This window comes from Rhinatrema bivittatum, chromosome 7, assembly GCF_901001135.1.
Source record: "Rhinatrema bivittatum chromosome 7, aRhiBiv1.1, whole genome shotgun sequence".
NCBI classification, from domain to species: domain Eukaryota; kingdom Metazoa; phylum Chordata; class Amphibia; order Gymnophiona; family Rhinatrematidae; genus Rhinatrema; species Rhinatrema bivittatum.
The window spans coordinates 214017897-214039950 of NC_042621.1; the positions used below are offsets into that span (position 1 = coordinate 214017897).

Here is a 22054-nt window from a genome sequence, read left to right on the forward strand (position 1 = left end):
CAATGATACTTCTCCAGGGTCTTCTTTAGTGAACGCCAAACTAAAGTATTTGTTTAATATTTCTGCCATTTCTTCACCTCTCTCCACACATTGCTCCTTGTCACCTTTTAATTTCACTATACTACTTCTGGCCTCCCTTTTTTCTCTCATATAACTGAAAAATGTTTTGTCACCTCACTTTACCTCTTTGGCAATCCTATCTTCTATTTGACTTTTTGCTTTCCTAATTTCTTTTTTTGTCTCCCTTAGTTTCACCATGTATTCTTCCCTGTGTTCCTCTTTTTAGGATCCTTTATACTTCCTGAATGCAGTTCTTTTTGCCTGTATTTTTTCAGCCACTTCTTTTGAGAACCAGATCAATTTCTTTTTCCTCTTACTTCTGTTTACTTTTCTAACAGATTTGTTGCCTTTGCAATAGTTCCTTTTAATTTGGCCCACTGTTGTTCCACCTTGCCCATTATCTCCCAGTCTTCTAGTTCTTCTTTCAGAAACATCCCCATTTTGCAAAGACAGTATTTTTGAAATTCAAAACTCGGGTCTTCGTGCGACTTCTCTGTTTCTTATTTGTGATATCAATCCAAACTGTGTGATGATCACTGGTGCCAGCTGCAAACCTACTCAGACATGTGAGATATTATCCCCATTTGTGAGCACCAGGTGAAGTATCACACCCTCCCTCATGGGATCCATTATCATTTGTTTGAGCAGAGCCCCTTGAAGGGTATCCATTATCTCTCTACTTCTTGTAGATTCCGCAGAAGGGATACACCAGTCTACATCCAGCATATTAAAATCTCCGACGAGCACCACTTCTCCCTTTTTTCACACCTTTTGGATGTCTTTAACCAGATCTCTATCCAGCTCTTCTGTCTGAATTGGATGCTTGTAGACCACAACCATGTAAATGGAAGCACCATCTTTTTTTTTTAGGACAGCCCATAATGCTTCTGCCCTACCTTTGTCCCTTGCATTTCAGTTGCTTGGATATTGTTTCTAACTTACAGGTCGATCCAGTAAGGCCGCGGTAAAAACAGTGAGGTAGTGTCAGGCGCACCCTTCCTCCCCGCACGCACAGTTCTCTTCACTAACTCCCCGATACTCTCCTCTAATCGCATGCAAATGCATGCCGCGGCTGTGAAGCGTTAGGGAAGGGTTATGCCCGCGCAACCCATTTTACTGTATAGGCGCTGTAACAGCGCCTATACAGTAACCTGGGTGCGCTGGTACCTGTCATTTCAAATGACATTTGAAATGACAGGCACCAGGAAGTGTAAAAAAGTTTAAAAAGTGTAAAAAACAAAAAACCTGTGTGTTATATAAAAAAATAAAACAATTTTAAATACCTGTCGGAGGGCCGTGGGTCCCGGTGGGCGGCGGGCAGCCATCAGCGGCATCCGGTAGTCCCTTCTCCCTTCCTCCCTCCCTCCCCTGCCTGGATGAGCGCCAAAATCGCACGGGCAGGTCGGCAGCGGGGGGGGGGGGCGGCAGCAGGATCCGGGAGCAGCGGGTAGGCGGCAGCGGGGTCCGGGGGGGCAGCGGCAGCGGGGTCCAGGGGTGGCAGCGAGATCCGGGGAGCCAGCAGCGGCAGCATATTCGATCGGGTAGGCAGCTAGGTGGCAAAGTAAAGATGGCCGCCTGCACGGGAAAATCGTGCAATTGGCCGCTGAAGACGTGACGTCACGACGTTTGGCGTCACGGGGTGTGACGTCACGTCTTCAGCGGCCAATTGCACGATTTTCCCATGCAGGCGGCCATCTTTACTTTGCCACCTAGCTGCCTACCCGATCGAACATGCTGCCGCTGCTGGCTCCCCGGATCTCGCTGCCACCCCCGGACCCCGCTGCCGCTGCCCCCCCGGACCCCGCTGCCGCCTACCCGCCGCTCCCGGATCCTGCTGCCGCCCCCCCCCCCCCGCTGCCGACCCGCCCGTGCGATTTTGGCGCTCATCCAGGCAGGGGAGGGAGGGAGGAAGGGAGAAGGGACTACCGGATGCCGCTGATGGCTGCCCGCCGCCCACCGGGACCCACGGCCCTCCGACAGGTATTTAAAATTGTTTTATTTTTTTATATAACACACAGGTTTTTTGTTTTTTACACTTTTTAAACTTACCATAGCAGGCCCGAGCCTTGCTACTTTTTCGTTTGTTTTTTTTTGCCCTGGTCCCGTCCGGTCTCCTGCAGCCCCGTCCGGTCCGGACGGGGCTGCAGGAGACCGGACGGGACCAGGGCGGGTAAGCAATGTTTTTACCCTACACTACACTACACTAACTCCTACTAGGGGGAGGCGGTAAACTAGCAGGTTAAGGCCGCGGCAGAACAGCGGGTTACGGAGGAGATAATATCAGCGCCCGTTACAGTATCGCAGGGGAATAGCTAATTCCTTCATTATACAGCTTTTTCGTTCATTTACATGCCGGGTGCGGAAAGGGTTATGCGTCTGTTTTCAGAAGCGATACGGACGCGTGAAACTGGAGACTGTATCGCCGAATTGCCTTGCGCACCCGAATTGTGCGCTACGAGCACGTTACAGACGGGCAATCCTCGAGCGGACGATACTGGATCGACCTGATAAATAGCTACTCCCTCTTTCCTGTTCCCTCTGTCCTTCCTTAATAAATTATAGTTCAGGATGGCCATATCCCAATCATATGACTCCGTGAACCATGTTTCTGTAACAGCAATGATGTTCAAGTCTGCTTCCACCATTAGAACCTGCAGGTCTTGGATTTTATTGCCCAGAATATGAGCATGTATGCTCATACCTTTTCCAGCTTCTCTCCTTCAGCGTGCTTCTCCTCTTGGACATCTTTCCTGCCCAGGGGCGGATTGTGGGAAAATAGTGGCCCGGGGGATTTTTCTCCATACTGGCCCATGGGTACCCAATTACACATACAATTTGGTGAGTCACCAAATACAGAATAAAGGGACCATAAAATATGCACAGAAATGCACAGACAAACTGAACTGGAAATCACAACAAGTTAGACTGTATGTAATGCAGCAATGGAAAAACAGAAAATACCATCATTCCTCATACACATAAAAAATAAAATCAAGAACTATAAAACATCACAATAGGAAAATCATACTAAAAATATATATTTCAAAACTGCTGATGAATAGAACCTCCAGTGATTTAACTCATTAGAAATTTTTGAAAACCTTCCAAACACCAAAAAAATATTTCAAAAACAGCAGACATCAAATAATATTCAATAATTAAAACTAATAAGGATAGAAAACAATCCCCGGTTCTCCATACCTGAGAACTTTTAATTCCAGTCACCTTGAGATGGTCATGAATTAGTTGTTCTCTAGCACATATCACCCTCATATGCTCACTCATGCATACACACAATCTCCCTCTCTCACTGATGTGCTTGCTTGCTCTGACACAGATGCTTACTGATACCCATGCTCTCACTCACAGCCATATGCATGTTTTCACACACATGCTGACTCATTCACTCTCCCTCACACACATGCTCACTGACACACTCGCCCTGTCACACTCACACATGTTCAGTGGCACACAAACTCTGACTCATCCATCCAGTCACGCTCATACACATGCTCAGACTTATGCACACTCACACATGCTGTCATTCTCTAACTTGCACACAGGCTCACTGACACACTTGCACTCTAACGCTCACACATGCTGACGTACACACCCTCACTGCCTCATACATTCAGACATGCTCACTTATGTTTGCTTTTCTCCCCCTCTTGTCTGTGAATAAGTAAAAAAACATTGGTGGTCAGGGAAAATTCAGGCAGGGCCTAAGAAAGGAGAGTCTGAGTGAGCTTTAGAGCAGTGCTTCTCAACCTTTTTTTCTGTCGGGACACACCTGACAAATGGTTCTCACATGCGTGACACACTGAATACATGAACATCATAGGGTTAAATGTAAAAGTACAGTTTGCATCCACAGGAACCCCCCTGACCCACAATTATGGATGTAAAGCAGAATTACGACATTCCCCATACAATTCACCTTACAAAAAAATATATTCTGGTTCTAGTGTCATTTCAGTAACAGCAACACAAACTCCAACTACCAGGCTCAATAGCCCTACTTATGAAAAGACAGCAGTTTATCACTAATGCTTGTCCTCGAGAAAATTCAACAAATAAGACTGATACAGTAAAATACCTCACCTTGGTCACATACACAGAACTGACCTAACATACTCCCAGGATTTGTAGTAAAGCACATAAACTAATCTGCACACTGTTACACCTGTATTATGGAATGCTCTCAAACAGTTACAACCCTATCTATGAAAAGGCAACACTACAAATATTAAATCAGGCCCTAAATACCAATACTCCTCCTATTAGAAAAACAGAACTAGCCAAGCAGCTATAGATTCCAACGCAGAAATAATTGTATAACTATACTAATAAGCAGAATAAATGTTTCACAACAACTATGAACAGAATAATATCCAACAATTAAAAACTCATAAAAATTATTTAAAGTTTCTCCAAACACCAATAAAATATTTCAAAACAGCAGACACATCACATAATATTCAGTAATTAAAATGGCAGTCAATCAAGAAAAATAAACTTTAAAAGCCACATTTGCTAACCCCCTCCAGCAGCTCTCCTGCTCCTTTTTCCATGCAGGCCATAGAACACCAGAAGCAGCAGTAGTGGATGCAGCTCTGTACTCATGGTTCTCTTCCTTAAGGCCCATGACCAGTCTCTCTGTCTCTCACACACATACATACCAGTCACACCCCCATGACAAGTTTCTGTCTCTCATACACAAATCATCTCCTGACCAGTCTTTCTCTTACACACACACCAGTCACCTTCCCAATCAGTCTCTCTCTCTCACATACACACAGGTTTCTCACTCCCATGCTGTGTCTCACACACACCCAGGTTACTTACTCGTATGCTAACTCTCGCCACATGCACAGGCTTCTCATTCCCATAATCACTTTCTTTCTCTCACACACACATACCAGTTTCTGTCTCTCACACACCAATCATCTCCTGACCAGTCACTTCCATTGTCTCTCCTATATACACACACATCACCTCTCTGACCAGTTTCTCTCAATCACACGCATGGTCTCTCTCACACACTTTACATAGATGATCTCAATCAAATGCTCTCACTCACAGTTACACATGCACACTCTCAATGACACATACATTCTCTCACTTACAGACAAGTTGGCTGTCTCTCTCTCTCTCTCACTTCCTGCCACCCCCGAGCACAAACGGTAGCTGCAGCAGCCTCCTCCTCTAGCTCCCGCAGGCCAAGAAAAAAGATTCCTATCGGCCACAGGAGGCTAATTCTGCTGTCTCCTGTGCCGATTTCTGGCTGCTTCTGATTTTGCTCGGGGCCGCCGCTGCCACCGCTATTTTTTAATGTGGCATGGCTTTCTTCTTCCCGCGCCCCCCACTGCACATCACTTCCTATTCCGGGCCAGGGAGGCAGGTGCGGGAAGAAGAAAAAGCCCAGCCGCAGTTGCCAGCCTCCACCTACACTGCTGTCATTCCCATGAAACCGGGGCTGGTGCCGTGGCGAAAATACAAAAGCAGCACTTAGGCAGATGGCTGCTGCTGGTGGCCGTGAGCAACACCTGTCACGTGATTGGGGTGACCGGCCCACCGGGGCATGCCCGAAGCCCCGATAGGCCAATCCGCCCCTGTTCCTGCCTTATTCAGATGAGGGCCGATATTCAGGTGTGGAGTGGTTAGTTAAGTTAGTCGGCTAAAACTATCCAGCTAACAGGGATATCAAGTGGCAAGGCCACGCTGCTGAATATCCCTAGCTATCTTAAAGTTAGTCATGTAAGTATATCCAGCCAACTTTAGGACAGCCCTATGGTGTGGCAAGGTTAGTCACACAAGTTAAGCAGCTAACTCTTCTCTGCCTGGAAATGCCTCCCGCCCTCTCCTGGAATGCCCTCGACTTATGTGGCTAAATTATAGCCACACAAGTCATTATGTGGCTAGAATTTAGCTGCATACGGCTTTGAAAATAGCTGGGTAGCCATTTAGACAGATAACTTTTTATTTATCCATATAAATGGCTTTTGAATATCAACGTCATGACTTTTGTTAATTTCTTCACCCACTTCTTGGAGATGTCGGAGGTGACATTCCAACTTCCTTCTGCCACCCCCATCCTCTAGTTTAAATCTCTTATGGTATATGATTTTAATTTTTCACTTAGGATCCTTTTTCCTCCCACAGACAGATGTAAGCCATCTTTGCCATAGAACATGTTACTGTTCCATACATGGCTCCAGCCCCCAATATATCCAACTTTCTTCCTTACTCCAGGTTTTAAGCCAGGCATTGAAATTATCTATATGGCTTAGTCTCTCTTTCCCCTTTCCATAAACAGGTAACACTTCTGAGAAGCAATAGTCTTCACAATTTGCCTAATCGGCTTTGCCAGAGTCTGGCAATCTCTCTGTACTGCTTGGATGTTATTTCTAGCAAGGTCATTGGTTCCCAGATGGATGATAATATTCTTACTTTCTTCATTGATTGCATTGACTATATGATTAGCATTTCTACCAGCCGAGGATCCTGGAAAGCATTTAACTATAGTGTTCCCCTTGAGAATAATTCCCAAATTAGTGCCTCTGATGACTGAGCCTCCCAGCACAAGGAGCTTTTACACTCACCCACATACTCTCTATGGGAATTCTCTTCTATTTAGGGCTCCCAACCTCACTCTGGTGAACCTTCACAGGCAGGCTGTCCTTCTTCTGACATCTCCTAGTACACTTGTCTCCCAGTTTCCAGAACCCATTTCATCAACTTCAGGACTTTCTCAAATCCTTCTCCTGCACCCCAACTGGACCCCAGTCATTAGAATCTTCTCCTTAAATTACCCTAATGCCCAGTTTTATGGATACTTGCAAGCAAGACATTTTATAATATCATCTTTAAAGCATGATACGGTAGGCTCCATGATAGGAGAACTGGATTATTCTCTCCAAAACATATCCAAGGCACAAAATAAAGTATCCTGGAGGTATAGAACATTGAGAGATAGTACAAAGGCTATTCATTTACATGACCTAGCTACAAAATGGTCGAACGACTTAAGGGTATTATTGACTAAAACTGACTTACTTTTATATTTTACTTCTCTTCAAAAACTGACTTCAGATGTATATACTAAGGAGACTCAGTTTAAGATAATACTTAGGGCTTATCTTGATAGAATTTCTTGATAGAGTCAGCGGATATAAATATCGCTTGTTTACAGAAGATTGTCTTAAATGTCAACTGAAACCCGGCACTCTTATGCATCTGTTTGGTATCCTAAACTGAGATCATTTTAGTTGGCAATGCAAGACAGATTGAATTTAGTTTTGAAACAACAGTTTGAGCTTACTGATATACCCATTATCTGAGGGATACATATGGTAGCCATTCCTACTACTGCCTGGGAAAGGCGATTTTTATACTTTGAATTAATCCTGGCAAAGAAGGCTGCCTTAATAGTCTGGGTGGAGAGATATTCTTGCCCGTTGTGTCTTTATGGGACATATGATGGTGAACTAGTTCTATAATAAATTTTTATATTTAAAGAGTGTATCAAGTAGGGGACTCTGCCATTGTGGCACCATTTTTGTGATACCTTGGCAGTGGAAACTTAAATTCTTTATTTTTTCCTTTGTAGCACTACATACTAGATTGTCAGTAACTATGGGGTGAATGATAGTATTGTGTGTGAATGGATGTAGAACACTGGCTGGCGTGTATTGTACACTATACAGTTGGGATATAATATGTAATGGTTCAAGAGGCTTATGTTTTTTGTGCTAAACGTTTGCCCTGAAACTTCATTTTCTTGCTTGTAATTCTTTTGTAACAAGAAACTGTAAATTATCGGTCTCTTGACTAAAGAAAGTTTAAAAAATAAAAGAAGATTTTTCTCCTTTCTCAGCTCCCAGTGAAAGGATCAGATCCCTCAAGTGTCTTTTGCAAAGAGAGACACCCACTCCTTCACCCCTGAGCTAAGGCTGATTCTCGACTCCCCGTATGTCACATGGGCTCAGGAGTTTTGTTAACACACAGACCCTTCCCAGCAGAGAGTGAGCCACTACATTAACACACCTACAATACACTGACCTCACACATAGGGGCAGGGTATTGATGGAGACCTCTAACTCACACTGTTGTTGAGGCAAACTACCCACAGGGGGCAGAATTTGAAACCCTGTTACATAGTTATTATGCATAAAATTGTTAATAGAGAAGATACCCACTATTTGTCAGATTTACCGCTACATTGAAATCCTTAGAGCAGAATTTGCTTGCAGTAACTTCATATAGCAAATATCGACTTCAGGACACTAGATCTAGAGCTTTTTTGATACCAGGCTCTGGACTTTAGAATGCTTTGCTTACTGAATTTAGAAAAATTGTTGATTATCTCAGTTTGAGAAAAAAAACTAAAGGCAATTGTTTAAGCAAGCTTTTGGCTAAATATGAAACAGTAGTAGGATTTAAGAAATATAATTTTAAGATTTGTTGTTTTACTATTTTATGTGTGTTTTATGTTTATGTCTGAAATTGGTTTTATTATTCTCTTGCTGTAAACAACACTAGTCAATTTGGATTAGATTTGTGAGGAATTAAAAAATGTAAATAAATAAAATAAAACACACTTATGCACATAGGGCCTGATTTTAAAAAGCATTTACTTGAGTAAAACTGGGTTTTACTTGAGTACATGGACTTTTCAAAATTGCTACAATATATGCTATTGAATGATCTTAGGATTTACTCGCGCAAGTGCAAATTGGAAATTGCTACAATAATAATTACATTTACGTGTGTAACACTTTTTGAAAATGACCCCTATAAAGGGTAACTTTCAAACAACTTCGCATGGTGGCATACACGCACATACAGTATATGGCCGTGCTTACATCTACAATAGTATTTTATAACCTGCGCATATCATGTGCACGTATTATAAAATGCACACATCTTTATGTTTGCTTATGCACATATACATGTGTAACTCCACCTTCCTAGGGAGTCATCGTTCCAGCTCTAGGGTGGTTCTGACAGGGTGAGGTATCACACAGTCTCTCAGGGCATCATGGGCTGCGAGGTCTGCAGGGCCCAAATTGAGCTGAAGACATTTTTACAAAAAGGCCATTGTACACCCCTTACTTGTGCTCCAAAAACTAAGTAATTTATTGCTCACACAAAAAATTAGAATAGAAAAAACATCTGGTTCTAATTACAGTCCATCTCCATATTCACGCCACTTGTCATCTTGGTCAGACACAAAAAATCACAGTCCACTATCTTCTACTTCCCAAATGTTATACTTTTACTCTTTTTCTATATTCCCCAGAACCTCTGTGGCTCCCACTCATTTCTCCACAGTCTTTCCACAGCTTCTCCTCAGGGGCAATCTCTCTCACTCCTCCTACCCCAAAATTTCTTTCCAAGGTCTTTCTTCTGGCTTCTCACTCTCTTATAACACCTGATGGGCTTCCAGGCAACTCAGCCCCTTCTATAGATAGATGCAGCTCCTGGCCCACACAAACTCCTGGCAGACATCACTTCCCCTTGGGTTCTGCAGGCTCCATATATTTTGCTTCTCCATTTCAGTCTCTGACACCTTGGACTCCTCAAATCTTTCTCACTCAGTCACTTAGGCTCTTCAATTCTCTTCACTCGCAGCCTTGTGGCACTTCTGGAGGAAGCACTGCTGTTAACCTAATCTCTCAAAATAGAGAGAACTGGGAGTCCAAGATGGCCGCAGTCTAGAGTGGAAGCATGCAATCTCGCTCCGGGGCTTTTTGCTGTTAGCTTTTCTTGAATTCTTCTATTGAAAGATTTCTTCGGCCGCAAGTGCCACGGTTTTTTCTTGCTATGCCGCATACAAAATGAAAAGCAAAGCTAAAACCTGTTGTTACCTCAACACCTACCTTTGATGAGAGACAGCCACGGATCGAGTCTATGTTCGCTGGAACCATGAGGAACATGCCGGGGAGAGGCACCGCGGGGAGCTCCGACATAGAGCAGACGCCAGGACCCCAGGTGGATGAACTATCCCTCAGCCCCAGCGCACCAAACACCCCAGAACCACCGTCGGGGGTCTTCCCTATGTCTGGGGGCGACATAGCCGGCTGGCTGGAAGGAAAAACAGCTCCAGCTGGAACATCAGCCCCGAGAAAGGATGCGGTTAAAGTGTCCATTTCGGAGAGCCTTGGAATTCAAGGCTCCGGGGGCAAAGACGCCAAGTAACAACAGGAATGACGATGGAAACAGGGAACCTGTGTGTGCAGGGAGAGCAGAACCTGAGGTACATTTATATGAATCTTTTCCCTTGGTTAAGCCCACGGAAATAACTACAGAAGTTATTTGGAAAATGTTTTTGTCGATGGATAGTTCAATTAAAACAATGTCAAGTTTGCTGAGAGAAAATTTACAACACACTAAATCCATAGATATAAAGATAGTAAATATGGAAAGTAATCTAACTGTGACTGAACAAAAAGTTAAACATATGGAAGAGATACAACTTAATCTTATTAAATCTGAAACTATATGTTTTAATCGTATGGAGAAGATGGAAAATGATATAAGAAGAATAATCTTGAGGGTCTTAAATTTTCCTAGATTAAAAGCAGTATACCCATGTGATATGTTTAAAGACTACCTTAAAAGTGTCTTAAAATTTACAGATGAGGGAATACCTGCTATTTCCAAAATATTCTATACCCCAATGAAAGTAAATAAAGAAGAGCAACAACAACAGCAACAGCAACATGTTTTAGGAACACAGGAATAACCTTTAAACGTCTCTGCATTACTAGAACTATCATCAGATACTGTGATTGATACTAGACAAACTTTGGTGGTCTCCTTTGTTTTTGTCTCGGAGCGAGATGCAGTATTAAAGTTTTATCTACGTCAGACCTGGGCAAGGGGCGGCCCGCAGGCCGCATCCGGCCCGCCTACTGTCTGTGACCGGCCCGCCCATCTTAGCTCAGAGTTGGAGGCGTGGCCAGATCTACACTGCTGAGAGCAGACGCTTGATTGTGGTGCTCCCGGCATCGGCTCCGTGCGGAGCTCAAACAAACATAACTAGAGCGGGTCTGGTACCTAGAGTCAGCGCAGAGAAAAGCCCGTAACTGCGAGTGGTACCGGAGTTACATCGGGTACCACATGCTCCCTCCCCTGCCCCCTGCAGCGGCACGCCGCCATTACAGGGCCTGAGCGCGCGCCCATCAGCGCGAGGGAGACGCTGCAGCTGGACCCCACATACCTGCTGTGTAGCAGTATCTGGCAGGATCCGTGACCTCAGAGACTGAGAGCTGCAGTAATCAGTCCTTCCTGCCTGCTATGTAGTTATTGCCCGAATCCAGGGAATATTTAGCGCTCTGTGACAGGCAGCACGTCCAGATATACCAGTGACAGGCAGCAGGTCCAGATATACCGGTGACAGGCAGAGCAAGCACGTCTAGATAAACCGGTGACAGGCAGCACATCCAGATACACCAGTGACAGGCAACACGTCCAGATAAACCGGTGACAAGCAGCACGTCCAGATAAACTGGTGACAGGCAGCACGTCCAGATACACTGGTGATAGGCAGAGCAAGCATGTCCAGATACCGTCCAGATACACCGTTGCCAGGTAGACTGTCCGCTATTACAAAGCCCGGCCGCGCGTCATACGTTGTCCTGCTCCCATCTATTGCCTGACTCCAGGGAAGGGATCGCAGCAGCTACTAGCGCTCTGTGCTTGTGACACTCGGGCAGAGAATCGGGACTCCCATTGGAAGATCTGTGGTGGGTTCCAGTGCCTGCCAGTCACCTCTGCTGGCTTCATGACGCCACTGAGCTGTACATAAACACCAGCTGCTACTACTTATCTCCGGGTATTGCTATTGCTGCCTCCTCCAATGCTGCCATAACCCCACTAAGTGCAGTCCATGTACATATGTCAGGGTGGGACCCAGCTTCACCTACATTCTCTCTACACCACTTCAAGCCAGAGGCCATCTTCTGCAGGATAAGCTCAGTGTCAGCAACACTCTGAACATTACGTTAAAAAAAGTAGTAGTTGTAGTTATTAATCAATTGTGGCGAGTGATCGGGGCCGGTAACTGAGAAGATGTCTTTTCCTATGACTCCTTTTGAAGTGGTTTAATGAGCACATAAGAATGTAGAGCGCATCCAGTAAGTGTGGGTACAGGGTGGTTATATACAAGTCATACCCAGATCTGATCATACTCGCGTTTCTTTATTGTTGCTGTCTCTGTGCTCTCTTCTTGGGGCAGCATACTTCTGCTGGGGTATAGTATTATATGCAAACAGCTGGCTGTGTATTACTCTATTAGCCAAGGTTAGCTGTTAGCCCTTAAATATGTCGGCTGATGTTAAAAAAAGAAAGATTGATGGAGAATGCAGAGTTTTTAACAAGGAATGGACTTCTAAATATTTATTTACTGAAGCCAAAGGTAAAGCTGTGTGCTTAGTTTGTGGAGAGCAGATAGCTGTGTTTAAAGATTACAATTTGAATCGCCATTACGAGACTAAACACGCAGAGAAATACAAGAACTTGACGGAGGTAGAGCGGGCACGGGCATCTGAAGATTTGCTAGCAAAACTGCAAAGGCAGCAAGGATTTTTTACAAAGCTCTACTCATCCCGGGATGCAGCCGTCAGGACAAGCTTTGTAATATCCCACAAAATTGCAAGAAACAGTAAGCCATTCTCTGATTGGGAGTTTGTCAAAGAATGTTTGGTGGACTCTGCAGCGCTAATTTGTCCTGAGAAAAAAGAAGCGTTTGCAAATGTGCCCCTCTCCAGGCGAACCGTAACAAGACGGGTCGAAGACATCGCGGGGAATTTGGAGCTTCAGCTGCAAAACAAAGTGGATAATTTTATTTTTTTTTCCCTGGCTCTGGACGAGAGCTGTGATGTCCGTGATACAGCCCAGTTACTTATCTTTGTACGTGGAATAACAAAAAACTTTGAGATGATTGAAGAGCTGGCAGCTATGCAATGAATGAACGGTACCACGACAGGGAGTGATTTGTTCACCGAAGTAAATGCATCCATGGACAAACTGGGACTAAAATGGAATAAATTAGTAAGTGTTACAAGCGATGGCTGTCCAAATCTGACAGGGAAAAATGTCGGACTTTTGAAGCGGATGCAAGATAAAGGGGTAGATTTTTTTTAAAAGCGCGTTCGCGTACTTTTGTTTGCGCAGCAGGCACAAACAAAAGTACGCTGGATTTTATAAGATACGCGCGTAGCCACACGTATCTTCTAAAATCCTGGATCGGCGCGCGCAAGGCTGCCAATTTTGGGCAGCCGGCGCGCACGCCGAGCCGCACAGCCTGTCTCCGTTCCCTCCGAGGCCGCTCCGAAATCGGAGCGGCCTCGGAGGGAACTTTCTTTCGCCCTCCCCTCACCTTCCCCTCCCTTCCCCTACCTAACCCACCCCCCCGGCCCTATCTAAACCCCCCCCCCTTACCTTTATCCATGGATTTACGCCTCCCGGAGACGTAAATCCACGCGCGCCAGTGGCCTGCTGGCGCGCAGAGACCCGACCCGGGGGTGGTTCTGGAGGGCGCGGCCACGCCCCCGGAACGCCCCAGGCCGGCGCCACGCCCCCCGGCCCCGCCCCTGAAATGTTGCGTCGTTTGGCCCCGCCCCCGACACGCCCCCTTCCAAAAACCCCGGGACCTACACGCGTCCTGGGGTTCTGCGCGCGCCGGCAGCCTATGGAAAATAGGCGCGCCAGCGCACAAGGCCCTGCTCACGTAAATCCGGCTTTTAAAATCCGCCCGTTAGTGAATGAAATAAATCCAGAACAGAAATTGATATTTTTGCATTGCATTATTCATCAGGAAGTGCTGTGCAAGTCGGTGCTAAAAATCAGCCATGTTGTTGATGTTGTAACTAAGATAGTTAATTTCATCAGGGCAAGAGCACTGAATTACAGACAATTTGTTGCACTGTTGGAGGAGCATGAAAGTGAACATAGTGACATAGGCTACCAGACAGCTGTGAGATGGCTCAGCCTTGGAAAGGTGCTTAAAAGAGTATGGGACCTGAGAGCTCAGATTCAGGAGTTTTGTGAGAAGAAAAGCAAAGACATCCCAGAGTTCTCAGATACGCACTGGATGGCAGATCTGGCCTTTGCTGTTGATGTGACTACACTAATGAATGAACTAAATACCAAGCTGCAAGGCAAAGGCCTCTTTGCACATGAAATGTTCAGCTTGGTGACAGCTTTCATGAGAAAGTTGAAGTTTCTTTCTAGCCAATTGAAGGGCAAAATTCTCACTCACATGTCAACACTGAAAGAAGTCACACCGTCAGCTGATCACCTCAACAAGTATTCATCCATGTTTGCGGCACTACATGATGAATTTTCCAGAAGATTTGAAGACTTCAAAGCAGTTGAGAGTGAAATGCACATGATTTCTTCTCCCTTTACATGCTGTGTGGATAATGCACCCAGTGATGTCCAGCTTGAACTCATTGATCTGCAGTCTGACAATCTACTGGCAGAGTGTTTTAAATCAGTATCACTGCTGGAGTTTTATTCTTCTCTCAAAGAGGAAAACTTTCCACACATAAGGAGGCATGCTCAGAGGATGTTAGTTCTCTTTGGATCTACCTACGTATGTGAACAAACATTCTCAGTGATGAAGTTCAACAAACCCAGATACAAATCCTCTCTCAGTGATGATCACTTGTGTGCTGTTCTTCGCATATCCACCTCAGATATTCAACCTAACTTCAATGCACTTGTTCAGGCCCAAAACAGGCTAGATTTCTCTCATTGAACATTTTCATGTAATTGTAATGTTTCATTTACTGTTCTTTATTAAGTTAAAGGGATGCCGGTCTTTGAAAAACTTGCTATTTTAGGTCAAGATGTGATGTTAGTTTTTTAAACACTGTAAAAGTTGACAATTTTCTAAAGTGAACAATCACAAGTTCATTAAAGTTCATCATCTCATCATTAAATAATGATGTAATTAGGTCCTCCATATTTTCATTGAATCTTTGTATTGTTTAACTTACTGTTTGTTTATGAAGGGATAGTATATATACTATATACAGTATTGGGTAGAACTGAGTTAATTATATTCATCCCAATTTCTCATGCGGCCCCATGGGAAAATTAATTGCCCACCCCTGATCTACGTAATCAAAGTGGACTATTCCATGGGCATAGAATCTGGATTTATCCGGATGTTACGAAAGTAACCCAAGAAAAAGAGGAGAAAATGTCTTCAAATGAGACAAGAAGTAACGTCTAGAAGAGCAAAATTTATGTTGCGCTTCCCGTGCAAATGCATAATATTATATCAAAATTCTAGATATATCTTCTTTGAACCAGGACAGTTGCATATATACCTAGATTCCTCTTCCTGATAGAACACAGGTTATGGTTATAGGATTAACTCATGATCCCCACTCTATAAACGGTATTATATTGGATAGTTATTTATAGAACGTTTCCTTATTTTACTGCTCAATGTTTTTGGACTCCCATGTTACCTATAACTAATATACAGATGTGTAATGATATTAAATTACATAAAGTGTAATATTCTTATTACTTTATTATTAACTGTTTTTTCTCTGAACAAATGTTCCGTAAAAATTTATTGAAATTTCAATAAAAATTAAATTAAAAAAAAAAAAGAATAGCGAGAACTACTTCTCTTAGGCTCCCTTCCTCAGCAATTAGTCCTTTGCCCATGTGCAAAACTGGTTTTTATACCACATCATCTCATGCACTGATTGTCAGAATCACCCTGCCACTCATACCACTATCACACAATTTCCTGCATTTCTCTTCAACTTAAGGCTGGAAATTTCCACATGTTAAAATCTAGAATAAATCTTTCATCTCTTTATCTACTCCCACAAGACATACTTTCTATTGGAAGGGCTACCCTAATTCTCCTCCCATACTAGCCATTTTCCCTGTGTCCTTTTCCTGAACTTGCCCAGAACAGAACTTTCCACATGTTAACCTATGGCACACGAACTTTTAACATAAAATAGGCAACATAAACTCAGTAATATATAAAGTTACTGCGCCATCTAGTAGCAGCAGTGCCACACATGCAATGCATTGAACGCATGTACTTTTCCTACCTATTATAAAAATGTATGCACATAGGGGTAGATTTTCAAAGGGTTACGCGAGTAAGATACGCGCGAAACCCCCAAAAGCCTACCCCTGCGCGTGCCGAGCCTATTTTGCATAGGCTTAGCGGCGCGAGCAAGCCCCGGGGCTTTCAAAAATGGGCAGTCCGGGGCGGTGCCAGGGGCGGTCCAGGGGGCGTGACGGCGGTCTGGGGGCATGGCTGGAGGCGTGGGGGAGGTCCGGGGCGTGGACGGGGGCGGTCCCGAGTCCTCTGGCACAGTGGCCTGTGCCGGGGGTTGGTGCACCGGCAGCCGGCAGGCGTAACTCAAAGAAATAAGGTGGGGGGGATTTAGGTAGGGCTGGGGGGTGGGGGGAGCTAAAAAAAAAAGTTCCCTCCAAGGCCGCTCCGATTTCGGAGCGGCCTTGGAGGGAACGGGGAAAGCCATCGGGGCTCCCCTCGGGCTTGGCGTGCGCAAGGTGCACATGTGCGCACCCCCTTGCGCGCGCCGACCCTAGATTTTATAACATGCGCACGGCAGCGCACGCATGTTATAAAATCAGGTGTACATTTCTGTGCGCCGGGTAGCGCACACAAATGTACCCCGCACACGTAGGAATTAAAATCGGCCCCATATATTTTACATGCGAAAATAAAGTACAAATTATTTGTGTAAAACCCGATTTGTGCGTGTAAGTCGGAATATTTTAACACGTGTGCAAATAATTGAAATTAGCCAGTTTACCAATTACTCCATTTCGCCCAATCCTTCTCTAGATTATCGAGACCTTCCCTGGTTCTTCAGCCTGAACTTTCCCCAGTACCACACAATACACACGTTTAATATCACGTCTGCCAGATAAACAGCAGGTGTAAAAATATGTAAGTTGGCAAAAGAATGCGCTCGAGTGTCTTTTAAAATAGTAACTTACACATGTAAGTTTTGGCCCCACCTGGGAACACTCCTAAACTGTTCCTCTTTCACATGCATATATGTGCACACAAAAGTGAAAATATACGCATATTTTCAACTTTATAAAATCCAGATTACATGAGTAGAAGCTACTTGCATGCATATATGCTAACTTTAATGTGTATAATGTTTTGAAATTTCACCCCAAATTATGCGGGCAGTTTGAATATCAAGTCGGTTTGTGCAAGCTCAAATGTAGGTACATACTTTTTATTGGATGCCTTACTGAAAATTCGCTCTACAGTGCACAATACTTGTATTGTGATACATCCATGCTGCAAAATAGCTTTACCACATCAATCACCAAGGATGATGGAAACTGGTACAACAAAGAAAAGTTATTCAACTCTGACACAGTATAATTCCCACTGAAGTTTCTCTACTATTTTTGTAGTTAGTAACTTACTTTTTTAATTGCTTCCCTTAATCTTCTTCCAGACATAGTTCTGTGGGATATAAAATGCAGAAAACAAGATCAAATTTGGTGCAGCACAAATAGGCGCCTACCTTATAGGCCTCATAAATCCAGCTGATTTTTCAAACACAAGATACCTGTGTACATTGTGTTTCAACATCGCTTGCTGTGTGGACAAAAACATGCATGTACACTTGTACTGTGGAAAACAATGGTGCAAAGTGCACGCATTTCCTATGCATTTACATTTTTGAAAATAGGGAGAGTAATTTTCAAAGGGACTTCTGCGGTTCAAGTAGTGCTTCAGTCGCAGAAATGGCCCTTTAGAAAATTGCGCGATTGATATGGGCATAAAATTAAGTGGACTTGTAGATGTACATGGAAGAATCGTTCCAGGAGGGTAGTGTCTGGGTGGAGTTGGGGCTTACATGCATTCTTTTACATACATTTCTATAGTTTTTGTAACCTGTCTAGTAGCGTGGATAGAGTAGGATATCAATTTTTAAATAAATAAATTCTCTTGGTTAGACTACATGCACCAAATAGCAGGTGGAACTGTGTGTGGATAATTTGCCATTATAATTTTCAAAGCAGTCTTATATGCATAAGTCTGCCTTGATTTTGGTGTAATTTATGTACACATTTGCCAGCTAATTTATGTGACATTACAAAATTACCCCCAAAATGTATGTATAATGTGATGGCAATTTTTAAAATGGACTCCAGAGGCGATTCGGGAAACTATAGACCGGTGAGCCTCATGTCGGTGCTAGGCAAAATGGTAGAAGTCATTCTTAAAAACAAAATCACTGGCCATATAGACAGATTTGGCTTAAGGAGGAACATGGTTTTAGCAAGGGGAAGTCTTGTTTTACCAAAGAATTTTTTGAAGGTGTAAATAAACATGTAGATAAAGGTGAGAGAACCGAAATAGTGTTTTTGGATTTTCTAAAGATATTTATGTTTCCCCCATGACAGACGCCTCAGGAAATTACAATGTCATGGGATAGGAGACAGAGTCCTATTATAGATTGTTTCTAGCCTTTTAACCATTACCAGAGGATAGGACTAAATGGTCATTTTCCGAATGGAGAAGGGTCATTAATGGATTACCACAGGCATCAGAACCGGGACCTGTGCTATTTAACATATTCATAAATGACCCAGAAAAGGAGTCATAAGTGAGGTGATCAAATTTGCAGATGATACAAAATTATTCAGTTGTTTAAAAAAAAAACAAAAACAGCAGATTGCAAGGAACCGCAGAAGAACCTTGTGAGACTAAGAGACTGGTTCACTGAATGGCAGATGAAATTTAATGTGGAAAAGTACTAAGTGATGCACATAGAAAAAAATAATCCCAACTATAGACACATGATGCTAATGTTCTGCTATTGGGAGTCACTACCCAGGAAAAGGAACTTGAAGTCCTTGTGGACGATATGTTGAAATCCTCTGCTCAGTATGTGGTGGCAGTCAAAAAAGCAAATAGAATGTTAGGAATGATCCAAAAAGGCATGGAGAATTAAAAAAAAACAATGGAAAATACCATATTGCCTCTGTATCAAGCCATGGTTGCCCTATCCCAAGAAAGACATAGCAGAACTAGAAAAGGTGCAGAGAAGGGTAACAAAAATGATAAAGGAGATGGAATGTCTCTCCTATGATGAAAGGCTACACAGGCTAGGACTCTTCAGCTTGGAAAAGAGACAGCTGAGAGGGGACATGATAGACGTTTATAAAATCATAAGTGGGGGGAACGGTATATAAAGGACAGTTATTTACCTTTTGGAATCATACTAAAAGAAGAGGACACTCCATGAAACTAACAACCAGCCTTGGACTGAGGTTCTCAATATCAGCAGACATGCCCAGGTGAAGCAGAGACCGGTCAGGAGCTTCACCTATACCAACCCACATTTCCCTTGGGTCTGTGCCTTTGGGTGCCAAGGCAGCAGGACTTAGGTGAGGGTCTCTGCTGATGACTGGTGACGTGGGTAGGGTTGCCAACTGTTCAGTTTTGGACCGGACAACCAGGTTTTCAGGCATTCTGTACAGTGTCCAGACAAAAGTACCGACCGGACGCTAAATGTCCAGTTTTGCAGCTGGATCCTTCTTTTTCCCTCAGCCGCTTAGATGGAGGAAGAATAAGGAGGAAAGCTGTGCTGTATCCCTGCCTCCTTTCCCATGCTGTGATTGGACAACATAGGGAGAGGAGGTGGTGCACAGTACAGCCCTCAGCTCCCAGTGTTTCTGCAGATACATAGATACACTGTTTAGGCAGTTCACTGGCAGGATCTACAATTTATGCAAATGAGGGGGTACCATTCCCTCATCCCACCCCTCGGTCCTCAAGCGTCCAGTCCTGGTCTATGGAAAAGTTGGCTACTCTAGACATGGTCCAAGGCCGGGCTACACCAGAAGGCCAGCAGCAGTCAGGCGTGACAAAAGTCCAAGCAAGGGTCAAGGGCAGGCAGCGATCAGGCGTATCCAGTGTGTAGGCAAGGGTCAAGGCAAGCGGCAGTCAGGCAGATTCAATGTCCAGGCAAGGGTCGAGGCAGGCAGCAGTCAGGTGTATCCAGATTCCATGCAAGGGTCAAACTAAGTATCTGTCCTAGGGAGAGGAAGCAGGACAGATAGGGCAGAGGCAGTCAGGCAAGGCAGGAGCAGGTTGGACAGACGAGGGATGGAACAGGCTGGAACGAAGGCTAGGACGAAGGCAGGAACAGCTGAGAAGCAACACGCACTACACACAGTAGTTGGACCTGTTACCGAGGCGGGTTGCATCAGGGGAGCTGCCTTTATATAGGGCAGTGCTGAGGATGTCTTCACTAGGGGCCATGGAGTCTTTCCCGCCGCAGTCCCTTTAAATGGGGAGAAGTCGTGCATGTGCGCCTAAGGAGAGAAGCAGTGCGTTGAGGCCAGCAGCATCTCGCCGCGCCCTGGGAGCAGCATGACTGGCTCGGCCCCGGAGGTAAGGGTAGCAGTTCACAGGGGCAGCTCACAGACTGCCGAATGCAACACGTACTTTTTTACGTAGTCTATAATACATTATTAGCCAGGTAGACTAAGAAAAGTTATTGCTATCACTGGTAGTGAGTAACAGGAATTAAATCTACTTTATAAGATCTGCCTTGCAATCTGGATTGGCCACTGTCAGAGACAGGATGCTGGGCTCGATGTACCTTGGTCTGAACCAGTGTGGTAATTCTGGTGTTCTTAGGTTCTTAAACTAGCTTAATTTAATAAGACTAAAACCAGTAATGGGGGTAAAGTCCAAGCAAAAGTGAGAAAACAACAATCAAAATCTTTTTTAGGAACTCTTAAGATTCTATCTTGTTAAGGACTAGCTGAAGAATATGTAAACCAAAGCTTACAGAAGAATTCAAAAGTACATACGTAAACTCTCCTGGAATAGCAGCAACTGCCAGGGACCCAATGGTAATCATCTGAATATCAACTATATTGGGATGCCATGGCAGAGGCTTCAACATCTACAAATAAAGTGAAATTAAATCATATATTTTATTCAGTTATAGTCACATGACCAAACACATTTAATACTGTCAATGATTAATCACAATTCTTATCCAATCAGGGAAGTTTTAGCATTAAAGTGTCTGTTGGGTAGGAAAACTAACAAGTAAATTTTAAAAGCTCGCCACAAAAAAACAAAACAAAACAGGGGTTACATGCGTGGCCGGGCCTTGAGCATGCCACGCGCATTTTAGAACAGGCTCGGCCATGCTCGTAACCCCCATTACATGCAGAAGTGCTGGGCCCTGAAAAAGGGGCGGGCCGGAGGCGTGGTCTGGGTGGGAAGGGGTGGGGCAGGATGGAGGCTGGCCAGACAGTGACCATTAGCCGCTGTCTTGGGGAAACGCGCGCTGGCAGCAGGCCAGCACACGGAAACTACTTCTGCTCCAGAGGAGCAGTAAGTAGTAGAATAAAAAAAATTTCAGGTAGCTAAGTAAGGGTTAGGGTTGGAGAGGAGAAAGGGAAGGAAGGTTAGGCAGGGGGTAAGGGAAGTTCCCTCCCTGTCCGCTCTAGTCTGGGAGGGAACTGGAAAAAAGGCCGATCTTGTCGCCGCGCGTAATTTGAAAATTACCCACCCCCTACACACGCAAGTCGCAGTCCGCCCGCACATGCATGCACAGATGTCAAAATCCGGCATGCATGTGCACACGGACATCAGATTTTATAACATGCATGTGCTGGCGCACACATGTTATAAAATCGGTGCATCTATGTGCACGCGCCGGGAACCATGTGCACATGGATGTGCGCACATGAGGTTTTGAAAATCGACCCCTAAGTGTATAAAAATGAAACCTGTAGATTCCTGTGTGTGCTTACTAATGTGGTCAACTGATCAACTTTCAAATATTATTTTCAAATAATTGGGGTTCCCTGTACGTACCAGGATCAGTCCAGACCATGGGTTATGTCCCCCTTCCAGCAGATGGAGTCAGAGCAAAAACTGAGAGGGCGATCCCTCATGACTGGTGCACGCCCTCTGTAA

General features: G+C 44.4%; 1 protein-coding gene across 3 annotated transcripts in view; it reads right to left on the bottom strand.

Moving 5' to 3' along the window:
* The window catches only part of LOC115095720 (putative neutral ceramidase C), a 149808-nt gene that overhangs the window by 31302 nt on the left and 96452 nt on the right, over positions 1-22054 (bottom strand). For all 3 annotated transcript variants that reach the window (XM_029609793.1, XM_029609792.1, XM_029609791.1), the window contains exons 14-15: positions 20932-21026; positions 17524-17563 (exon numbers count right to left, since the gene is read on the bottom strand). In XM_029609793.1, the coding sequence (XP_029465653.1) occupies positions 17524-17563; positions 20932-21026 (135 nt within the window). The remainder of the gene's footprint in view (positions 1-17523; positions 17564-20931; positions 21027-22054) is intronic.